This window comes from Oncorhynchus tshawytscha, linkage group LG07, assembly GCF_018296145.1.
Source record: "Oncorhynchus tshawytscha isolate Ot180627B linkage group LG07, Otsh_v2.0, whole genome shotgun sequence".
Lineage (NCBI taxonomy): Eukaryota > Metazoa > Chordata > Actinopteri > Salmoniformes > Salmonidae > Oncorhynchus > Oncorhynchus tshawytscha.
Genome location: NC_056435.1, coordinates 43,192,247 through 43,204,112, shown reverse-complemented (window position 1 = coordinate 43,204,112; position 11,866 = coordinate 43,192,247). Strand labels below are relative to the sequence as shown.

Below are 11,866 nucleotides of genomic sequence, written 5' to 3'. Positions count from 1 at the left end.
CATTGTCAGCACTGTGTGTATGTGTCTGTAAGTGTGTTTTGTGAGAGTGTGTTTGTCCAGCCCCCTGGAGCAGCAGAATTTGTGGAATGTTCTAGAATGTCAGTGCTGGACTGAAGCTCAGCTCTTATTACTAACAGGTGAGTACTGCACCGTGCATGTCTGAAAACACACACACACACACATTGTTCCACACACACAGAGAGCGAGAAACACGTTCTCACTTTCACTTCAAGGCACTTATTCAAACACACATTCATACACGTGTACAAACTCACATGCTCCCTCATGAGCTTAAACTATACACATTACATACAGCACACATCCAGATATGCCCAGGCATACATATACAATCTCAAACACATACTGTATTTATACCACATAATCAATTTAAAAATCACATTCACGTGTATCTCTCCATAATAGATAAAATACGTTCTTCAACAGTCGTGTGTGTGTGTATATAAACATTATTTCACGCAGACACTCTTACACACACATACATGTAAACAGTCACACATGCATTCTGCAAAGCATTCGTCAAAAGTAAGGAGTATATGTTGACATGTTTTATTTAACTAGGCAAGTCAGTTAAGAATAAAGTCTTATTTACAATGACGGCCTCCTGCGGGGACAGGGGATTAAAGAAAATAGGACAAAACACACATCACGACGAGAGACAACACTACATATATAGAGACCTAAGATGCCAACACAGCATGGTAGCAACACCACATGACAACAGAGTAGCAACACAACATGGTACAAACATTATTATCTCAAAAAAAAGTTTCTCTATTTCACTCTTCCCCTGCCTATATCAAAGTATTGTCTTCAAGTGAAGCGCAGAACACTGGTACGGGTGCTTGTGGATACAATCCAAGCTGCACACCTGTGGAGGGAAAAGGGGGGTAGATTTCTAGGACATAAGAGTGTACCTGTCTGTGCCTGTCTGCCAGATTCTCCAGAAGACAGTCATCATCACTAATAACCTTGCCACTAATCAGAAAACACAGCTGGTTCAGATATCATACACGTCAGCATCATAATTACAACCATTTTCCATCAGATGTGGTCTGTTCTGCTGCCAGAAGAGGGAGGTCAGAGAGGTGCCAGTCCAGCATGCAGAGTTTATTTGAGGATAACAGAGTACCGTCATGGTAGGATGAGGGACTGCAGTGGCCATTGAGCAAATTTCTGTTAGAAATTATCATTGAGAAGCAACTTTCCTCCATTATGCAAAATAACCACTGGAAGTCTGGGACACTGACTGACTGCTGAAGAGGTGCACAGCTCACGAGACACTAAAGAGCTACAGCGTCTGCTGGTTTTCATTACTTTCTGGCACTTACTTGCTCAATAGATTTATTGGAGGGTCCATTCATGGTTTCTAAGGTGTTCTTCAGTGGCTTATTCAAAGATTGGGACAAAACCTGAACACTGGCCCTGCCTACGGTATATATCCACTTCCACCGAGCCATATTCCTTCATGTGGTTCTTTATAGGTATTCCACTCACTTAAGAACAGCCACTGTGAACTGACACCAGTGATGCATGTGTCACTATTTGCAACATTTTACTATATGCTTATAAAAATGTTACTTTCAGGAAGTTTAGAAGTCAAATAACAAAAACACTTTTTCGGAGAGAAAACAATGAGATCTGATAGAAGGTGCATATGAGTAAAACCATTTTTTTCACAGAACATATGGGCATGATATGCCTATGCAGTGTTGTATGACCTGAAAGGGAGAGAGGCTCAATTTGCTGAAACACTGATAAATTCAGACCTGCCAAACTCATTCACCCCCCTCCCGTTCTCGGTAGTCCAAAAACACAGCGGGACTCCTGTCCGGAGGCACAGCCGCGCCTATACCCAAATCCAGCGCCTATACCCAAATCCAGCGCCTAAACCCAAATCCAGCGCCTAAAGCAAAGGCGAGAACTTGGAACGTACAGCTTCACGGAAAAGACATAGCCTCCCGTTTTTGGAGAGAAGAGGTGTAAACAGACTCATAAGGGAAGGGATAGAGCACGGAGGGGAGGGACCCAGTATGCTGATGGACTTAGAGACCGATAGGGTTTTTAATGCGCACTGTCTTCTCACTCCTCTCCATATCTGTCCGTCTCTCACTGGCGGAAGATGTAATTGTTTTATAGGAATAGGAATTATATCAAGGGTGAATCTTTGCCTCAGCTGAAAGCAGTTATATTTTCAATTTCCAATGATCAACTAGAGCGTATCCTCCATCGTCTCTCCGGTCTCCTGCGGGACGGGTGGCAAGAGAGGGTTGGGAGAGACGGGTGTTGAAGCTCTAGTGAAGGGTCTCAGCAGAATATTGCTGCATTTTGGTGGTTCCCAACGGTAAGTAAACGTTTTTTTAAAATAACAGTCTATCCAGACACAAAGTTCACATTTTTTATGCTTTTCTCAGTCTCGTAGAGTTGTCAAAATTTTACAACAAAATGTCACGTTGCAAACAGGGCCGTAGCTACATAGGTCTGAACCTCTGACATTTTTTTGAGTAAAAATAAAATACTAAAATACATAAGGTGCAATTTCAAAACATGGTTGTGCATCAGCAGTTTTCCTCTTGTTATATGTCACTGACAGTCATTCAATTAGCCCATGTCAGTTCAACATTTTTAGATTGGTAAATTAGTCTAGTTAGTCTAGCCAGCTATCTAAACTTGTAGTAGGCCTAATCACGTTGATAGTAGGCCTAATCACATTGATTTTGTTAGTCACTCTCACTTATATCATATTAACATGGTATAAGTCATGGCAAAATGTGTAGAATTGCAGGAAATTGGCTTTAAAACTGTGAAATGTTCGCCACCCCTTTGTAAATTGTGTAGAATTGCAGGAAATTAGCTGTAAAACTGCAAAAACAACCAAAATTGGTAAAGCAAAGGTACTTGTTCACCTTTTGTTAATAAAATACCTTTTCTGCTAACAGATCCCTCTGTAGGTATGAAATTATAGTTTTTATTCCCTTGCTGAGTTAATAGGTTAATGGGTAGTGGCTAATTGTATAGCTAATAAGACTACGTGTTTGTAGATCGACTGAGGTGACCAACATGCTAATTTCTGGGTAATTTTTGCTTGTTTTTTGCTGTTCTCCAAATATAATTTAGAGTTTTTAAATTGTGTAGAAATGCAGTAAAATGAGCTTCAACTTTCCTAAAATGTATTGGATGAGGAAAGGGGGAACCCTTCACTCCGGGCCTCACTAAAACTCAGACCCTGGCTAGAACCCTGGTTGCAAACTGCCTTCATTGAGAGCTGTAATTTGTCCTTCTTTTTGACAAGCACATTGTAATTGTTTCCTGTGGTTCTGTTCTGTGGAGCTGTCTGATGATTATCATTTGCTGGATTTAATTAGCCTATTTGTCCGTTATTTTGCTATACACTGTAGCCAAGTTCTTAGAAGTGTGGTTAAGCATAATACATATCTTATAACCTGATTATAAACTAGGCCCTTAGAGTCAAAAAGTTTATTCCTTTAAGTGATTAGACCTATAAAGGCAAATATTTCTATAATTACATTAGTGCCAAAAAAGAGCTGGAATGCATGAAATAGCCCATCTGTAGAATTAGCACTTATTAAAATTTTCCACAGCTTCTTGTGCGCGTTTCTTCTTGTCATGCCCTCTCTCCCCAATCGCCTCTCACGCTCTCTGTGTTACAGCCACTGGGCATTTGGTCGTTGGACAGCGATATCGAATCCTTCAGGAATGTTATTTGCCTGAAGGCACAGCAAAATGCCCTCAAAGGTGACATATAAAACGACATGGAAAGGTTTGCAGCCAAAATGTTGTGACCAAACAACTTTATAAGAAACAAAATATAATTTTTTTGTAGAAGTTGGTAAGATGACAAAACCGACCTACGCAGCTTTAAAATGAACTAGAGATAAGTTTTTGTGGACGTAGTTGATTAGAGTAAAGAGGTATTAAGCAGACATCTCCCTCTCTCCCACCTCTACCCCTTGGTCTCTCTGTCTTCTACTCTCTGCTGGGCCACTTTGAACCAAGTGGGCTAAAGTGCCTAGTGAAAGTCTACACACTCCTTGCACAGTTGTCACATTTTGCTGCCATAATAAATCTAAAAAAGGATTAAAATACATTTTTTCCTACTGATCTACACAATCTGCTACACATTTTAAATGGTCAAATAAAATTATAGAACACTTTCTAAATTAATAATATATGAAACAACGAAAATGTCTTGATTGTGTATGTCTTCACACCCCAGAGTCAATACTCGGTGGAATCACCTTTGGCTGCAATTACAGCGGTACATCATTTTTAATAAGATTTTACCAGTTCTGTACAACTCTTAAGGCAATATACACTGAGTGTACAAAACATTAGGAACACCTTCCTAATATTGTGCACCCCCTTTCCCCCTCAGAACAGCCTAATTTCATTGGGGAATGGACTCTACAAGGTGTCGAAAGAGTTCCACAGAGATGCTGGCCCCTGTTGACTCCAAAGCTTCCCACCAGTTGTATCAAGTTGGCTGGATGTCCTTTGGGTGGTGGACCATTCTTGATACACATGGGAAACTGTTGAGTGTGAAAAACCCAGCAGCGTTATAGTTCTTGAGGTTTAAAAATATTTCTTTAACCTGTCTTCTCCCCTTCATCTATGCTGATTTGAAGAGGATTTAACAAGTGACATAAATAAGGGATCATAGCTTTCACCTCGATTCACCTGGATAGTCTATGTCATGGAAAGAGCAGGTGTTTTGTCAGTATTGTTTGTACACAGTACAAATCCAGTGGTGGAAAAAGTACTCAATTGTCATACTGGAGTATAAGTAAAGATACCTTAAAAGAACATTACTTCAGTAAATGTGAAAGTTACTCAGTAAAATTTTGCTGTCCTGCCTGAGCATTCGAAATGTAACAAGTACGTTTGAGTGGCAGGCAAAGTCTATGGGTGTAAAACGTACATATTTTCTTTTGGAATGTAGTGGAGTAAAAGTTGTCAAAAATATAAATAGTAAAGTACCAATTACCCCAAAAAACGACTTATGTAGTACTTCAAAGTACTTCTACTTAGTTACTTTACACCAGTACATCTATCCATTGTTTTTGTCAAATTTGTTCAATCTCAGAAAATTTGGTTGGGATTCATGGACAGCAATATTGATTTTCAAGCAGATTTAAGTCAGGACTGAGACTGGACCCCTCATGAATACTCAACTCCTCTTGGAAAGCCATTGTTCTATTCCTTTTCTTTGAATTTCTTTGACTGTAGATCAGTAGGAAGTAAATCTAATGTAATCCCTTTTTAGATTACATTTTAAGCAAGCCAAATGTGACAACTGTGCAAGGGGTGTGTAGACTTTCACCAGGCAATCCTTCACTATTGTTTTTCTTCACAGGCAATGCCAGAGACAATTCGGCCATGTGAGCATAGTGCAGATGATTACCGTGTTTAAATGGATGAGTGAAGAAGAGGATACAGAACAGAATGCTGCAAAACTGAAACAGGATTTATTAATTAAAGCTATGCATATACAGTGGGGCAAAAAAGTAGTTAGGCAGCCAAGAATGCTGAGTTGCATCCAAAGAACACCATACCTACTGTGAAGCATGGGGGTGGAAACATCATGCTTTGGGGCTGTTTTTCTGCAAAGGGACCAGGACGACTGATCCGTGTAAAGGAAAGAATGAATGGGGCCATGTATCGTGAGATTTTGAGTGAAAACCTCCTTCCATCAGCAAGGGCATTGAAGATGAAACGTGGCTGGGTCTTTCAGCATGACAATGATCCCAAACACACCGCCTGGGCAACGAAGGAGTGGCTTCGTAAGAAGCATTTCAAGGTCCTGGAGTGGCCTAGCCAGTCTCCAGATTTCAACCCCATAGAAAATCTTTGGAGGGAGTTGAAAGTCCGTGTTGCCCAGCAACAGCCCCAAAACATCACTGCTCTAGAGGAGATCTGCATGGAGGAATGGGCCAAAATACCAGCAACAGTGTGTGAAAACCTTGTGAAGACTTACAGAAAACGTTTGACCTCTGTCATTGCCAACAAAGGGTATATAACATGCTTCTACACCTGCATTGCTTGCTGTATGGGGTTTTAGGCTGGGTTTCTGTAAAGCACTTTGAGATATCAGCTGATGTACGAAGGGCTATATAAATAAATTTGATTTGATTTGATAACAAAGTATTGAGATAAACTTTTGTTATTGACCAAATACATATTTTCCTCCACAATTTGCAAATAAATTCATTAAAAACCCTACAATGTGATTTTCTTGATTTTTTTCCCCCTCATTTTGTCTGTCATAGTTGAAGTGTACCTATGATGAAAATTACAGGCCTCTCTCATCTTTTTAAGTGGGAGAACTTGCACAATTGGTGGCTGACTAAATACTTTTTTGCCCCACTGTACCTAGAAGTGTCCCCCCCAAATCATGGCACATATTTTATCATTTGGTTTCTTGTGCAAAAACAGCCTGCTATTTCAATGATTTTTTAAGACATAACAACAGGCTAGGCATATGTAACTGAACTAACATAAATAATTTCAGGTGGTTATAACAATAAATGTTTTATGCTCCTTAAGGTGCAATCATGTGGCAAAGAATTGTGATTTGCTGTGCTCTGCTTGAGCTCTGTTCGGCGGCACCGCCCGCTCACATCAACCGTCTGGCGCTGTTCCCTGACAAGAGTGCTTGGTGCGAGGCCAAGAACATCACACAGATAGTCGGGCACACTGGCTGCCAGCCTCGCTCTATCCAAAACAGGTCAGTATGGAACGCACGCACACACACACACACACACACACACACACACACACACACACACACACACACACACACACACACACACACACACACACACACACACACACACACACACACACACACACACACACACACACACACACACACACACACACACCTCCCTCCATACCACACATGCAGAGGAATTTCATACTATTTTCAAGAGTGTGACTGACTCACTTTAATAATGAAAACCAGGAATGAAGTTTGACTTTGAATGGCCAAATTACCCAAATAGCACTATCATTTGAATGTACATGGGTCACCTCCAAACAGAATCAAAGCAGCCATAAAATATACACATACTGTATATAAGCTGAATGGTGACATCTTTCCCTCCCCCCTCTCTCTTTCCTTCCTCTCTCGCCCATCATCTCAGGGCGTGTCTGGGGCAGTGTTTCAGCTACAGCGTCCCAAACACCTTCCCTCAGTCCACCGAGTCCCTGGTGCACTGTGATTCCTGCATGCCTGCACAGACACAGTGGGAAGTCGTAGGTTCACGCACACGCACACACACACAAACCCCAGATAATGTAACACAACTCTTTCAATATAAACACATGACCACAACTAGGGCTGTGGTGGTCACGTAATTTCCTCAGCCGGTGATTGTCAAACAAATAACTGTCGTGATTGACCATTAACATAAACACATTTAGCATCTCTTGGCCGCCACACACCTACAAGCCACTGATGTAGACCTTTGTAACATCTGCATTTTAAAAAGTCTAAAAAAATCCATGTTATATAGCCTACATCATCACAATAAATCTGTTATTTATTTTAGACAGGTCTAAAGAAAAATGTAGTCTATTTTAGAAGAACAGAATAGCATACTATGAGCTGTCCTTATGTTAGGTCCTGATCTGGCTATGACATATGGCTGTGGGCTACACTAGTTCATTTAGCAGACAAGATTAGCTTAGAATTTCATGGCATTATTTTAAAGTATTAAGAATACAATTTAATAAAATAGAAAGGATATTTTCTCCAAAGGATTTGAGGGAGTTCGCAAATGCAGCTATTCTGTGTTGAGCGTTAATAAAGAAACAGGCACTCCTATATGCTTAATTTAGAGTTATTTATGTAACTTGAGTTGTTCTACAAACTTTGGGCTATATTTTTTTAATACATTGTAAGGCTGCATGATGCAACTCTAGTGATGATTTGAAAAAAGTTGTTTGAAAGGCATGAGCTCTACTTTGTTTTTGCGAAGGCTGTACACACTTTGTCAGTCTCTCATTCACAATTTGAGAAGCACTTGATAATGCCTCGAATTTCCTGGCAGAATCCCCTTAGTATGGCCATAATGCACCCTAAAGGAATTCAGGCAGCCCATCTCCCTAAATGCTGACCACTCCGAAGCACCTATCCTCTCACTCACACCGCTCTCCATCACATGATCGGGTCTTTCTCACAGGCTACAAGTGAAGACAGACAAATTGGGGACGCAACTGCGCACGTCTTTATCCAATTCCGAGGTGCATGTTGAAGATATTGGAACAACTGTCCACATTTACTTTCATCAGCCAACAATATGAGTAGTCCTAATGAACAGCAACAGCACTAGCCTATGTCAATCTACTATCCCCCATTGTACAAAAGTTGACCTATTTGCCTGCAGCACACCACCCTGCATACCACTGCTGGCTTGCTTCTGAAGCTAAGCAGGGTTGGTCCTGGTCAGTCCCTGGATGGGAGACCAGATCCTGCTGGAAGTGGTGTTGGAGGGCCAGTATGAGGCACTCTTTCCTCTGGTCTAAAAAAAATATCCCAATGCCCCAGGGCAGTGATTGGGGACACTGCCCTGTGTAGGGTGTGTCGTCTTTCGGATGGGACGTTAAACGGGTGTCCTGACTTTCTGAGGTCATTAAAGATCCCATGGCACTTATCGTAAGAGTAGGGGTGTTAACCCCGGTGTCCTGACTAAATTCCCAATCTGGCCCTCAAACCGTCACCTAATAATCCTTATTGCTTCTTGACACACTGCCCGCTTAACCCGGAAGCTAGCCGCACCATTGTGTCGGCGGAAACACAGTACAATTGGTGCCGCTTTTGCATGCATGGACCCGGCCGCCACAAGGAGTCGCAAGAGTGTGATGGGACAAGGAAACACAAACCTTATCAAAACATATATGCCTATGTGCTAGGCTACATGAGGTGTGCGATTATGATTAGAAAAAAGTCACCAAAAAAAGGCATTGTTTCTTATGCTGAGCATCATTCACAAGTGATAATATATCATTCACAAGTGATAGGCTAATATTGTCACCCATCAGACTGTTCTTGATTTAATCTTGTCTTTACATATGCTAAATAGTATATGTCTGAAATAAATTTTGATTTAGAATGGAAACAGGAAATAAATATAGTAGGCCTAGCCTATAGAAGGCTGTTGGGATCCTCCTCTTTTTAATGGAGGCCATCACTCTGTTTTCTCGCGCTATTGCATAGCCTATAGAAATGTTGCGCAACATGAGCTCATGTGCTCTCATGAAGTCTTTGATTCGATTTTAGATTATTTTTTAAATTATGTCAGAGTGATTAGAGGGACAATACGGTGCTGAGTACCAGCCAGTTAGCAAGCGTGGTAGGCTACTAATGACCGTCAGCAGCATCAGAGCTTGGAGAAGCCTAATTACCGTGACTAAATAGTCACGTGGTATTTGACAGTCGTCATGACTAGTGACCGCCGGTCTGGTGATAATACTGTCACCGCAACAGACCTAACCACAACCCCAGAAGCCCATAGAAACACACAAACACATTAACACAACCACAATTGATCCTGCATTTAATTCATCTGAGGTTTCCCTTGTCCTCTGTCTTTAATGGGCCTGTCTGTCTAGTAGCCAGGGATTCCAGAGCCCTGGAACAACAAATTCCCTGTGTTGAGGTGTATGTAGTTTGGAGAGCAGCCAGACAGGTAAGATAAGAGTGGGCCTGGGACCACAGGGGATGTGACTTCATACCTCAAGAGAAAAAGCTTGATGTACATGTTATATATTGTATACAATATTGAAAAATAAATGGAAGCAGACTCATGTGCCTTATCAACCCTGTTGTTGATACATGAATTATTACTATGATTCTGACTCTTTTGAGCCACATAATCCTGCTGTCTAAAGTCTCTCTTTGATAATGGAATGCACTTTTTCTGGATTGTTATATATTGGCTAAAAGCAGTTATGTTCCTCTGAGCATAAAAGCTTCTCAAGACTAATTTATTTTCATGGTCTCCATCCATAATGGTGCATTGTCAAATTATTTCAGATCCCGCCTATTGTTGGTTTGGCAACTGTGTCAAGCATGAATTCCTAAAAGCACAACATGACTCAGGGATACATTGTTTGAAGATGGATACTGAGGCTTTGTCAGACTGTAGGAGTGTCCAGCAGTGCTTGTCCATTTTTTTAACCAGGCAAGTCAGTTAAGAACAAATTCTTATTTACAATGACGGCCAAGGAACAGTGGGTCATCAGCTTTGTTCAGAGGCAGAATAACATATTTTTACCTTGTCAGCTCAGGGATTCGATCTTGCAACCTTTCAGTTACTGGCCCAGTGCTCTAACCACTAGGCTACCTGCCTTTTCCTGAGATTGTGTGTGTGTGTGTGTGTGTGTGTGTGTGTGTGTGTGTGTGTAATGCATTGTACGTTGTGTGTGTGTGTGTAATGCATTGTGCGTTGTGTGTGTGTGTGTGTAATGCATTGTACGTTGTGTATGTGTGTAATAGATTGTACGCTGTGTGTGTGTGTGTGTAATGCATTGTATGTTGTGTGTGTGTGTAATGCATTGTATGTTGTGTGTGTGTGTGTGTGTGTAGGTGACTCTAGAATGCCCGGGCATTGAGAACACTCCTCGTGTGGATAAACTGGTGGAGAAGATCCTCCACTGCAGCTGCCAGTCCTGCAGTAAGGAGGGAGCCCAGGAGGGGGCAGTGATGCAGCTCTACCTATCAGAGAGCGCCCAGGACCCTCCTTCCTTACCAGAGAGCCACCACGGCGGCTCACCCCCTCACTCCCACACAGACACATACTCTCAGCATGCTCACAAACACACAGAGCCACACCAGCACACACACACATCCGATGGAGGGTAGGTCGCTCGATCGCCGCTGACACTCCTCTCTCGCAGTTCCCGATTCTTCTCCCAAATCACTCCACAAGTTGTTTCTTATACACACAGTTACAGTATGATGCATTTCCCTTCTTTTCAATTCAGCCACTGTTTCTTCATTCAACACCTTTAAAGCACTTTGAAAATAAAACCTCACTTAACATGACAATGAAAACTGCTTATAAAAGCACGCACACAGAAGCTCACTCATGCTGTACTCTTCACAAGACAACCATAGTATCAATTAAGCGCATTTAAACTCACCAGTTTATACATTGTTTGTCATCTATCTTCTCACGTAGGACAACGAATATCACAATCCTACACACACTCAGGCATGCACTCTGACACAGCTATAGACCTTTGAAGCTGTAGACTTATTTCTGTTCATCTGGCGTGAATTTGTTTTTTAATCATAGAGCCACAGTATAAACTGTACAGTTTCTTGACTTAATGTCTCTCACTAATTTGCATTAGTATCTGACCTAAAGCTATATGTTCCAATTTGTGCTTCTCATACGAGAATAAAGCTCTTTTTGTTCAATCTTATCAATGAAGCTCTATCTGTAGTGATTTATTTAAGGCTTTTGTCTGTTATTGTCATCATGTGGTGGGAACATGATCTTGGACTAGTCAGCTGCCTATGTTCATATATAATAGATTTGATTATGCTTCTCTCTGCTGGTTTAAATAGGTACTGCAGAGGGCAACTTGATAAAGATGCAGCAGCATGAGCTGTGTTTTATTTAACTAGGCAAGTCAGTTACGAAAAATTCTTATTTACTATGACGGACTACCCCGGCCAAACCCTAACGATGCTGGGCCACTTGCGCCGCCCCTACAGGACTCTCAATCACGGCCAGTTGTGATACAGCCTGTAGTGACGCATCTAGCACTGAAATACAGTGCCTTAGACCAATCGGGAGCTGTACTGGTGTGTATATAA

General features: G+C 41.5%; 1 protein-coding gene across 1 annotated transcript; it reads left to right on the top strand.

The window, feature by feature from the left end:
* The first annotated feature begins 1,871 nt into the window (after positions 1-1,871).
* On the top strand, positions 1,872-11,469 carry LOC112254554 (neuroblastoma suppressor of tumorigenicity 1). Its single transcript, XM_024427240.2, has 4 exons — positions 1,872-2,362; positions 6,583-6,763; positions 7,182-7,293; positions 10,628-11,469. The coding sequence occupies exons 2-4, from the start codon at positions 6,591-6,593 to the stop codon at positions 10,901-10,903; spliced, it is 561 nt and encodes a 186-aa protein (XP_024283008.1). The 5' UTR covers positions 1,872-2,362; positions 6,583-6,590; the 3' UTR covers positions 10,904-11,469.
* The last annotated feature ends 397 nt before the right edge of the window (positions 11,470-11,866 follow it).

Bases quoted from the DNA above. Each gene is read 5' to 3' on its own strand.
- LOC112254554 (XM_024427240.2), top strand. From the start codon at position 6,591: ATGTGGCAAAGAATTGTGATTTGCTGTGCTCTGCTTGAGCTCTGTTCG. The intron at 6,764-7,181 runs GTCAGTATGGAA...CCATCATCTCAG, and splicing joins CCTCGCTCTATCCAAAACAG to GGCGTGTCTGGGGCAGTGTT. The intron at 7,294-10,627 runs GTAGGTTCACGC...GTGTGTGTGTAG, and splicing joins CACAGACACAGTGGGAAGTC to GTGACTCTAGAATGCCCGGG.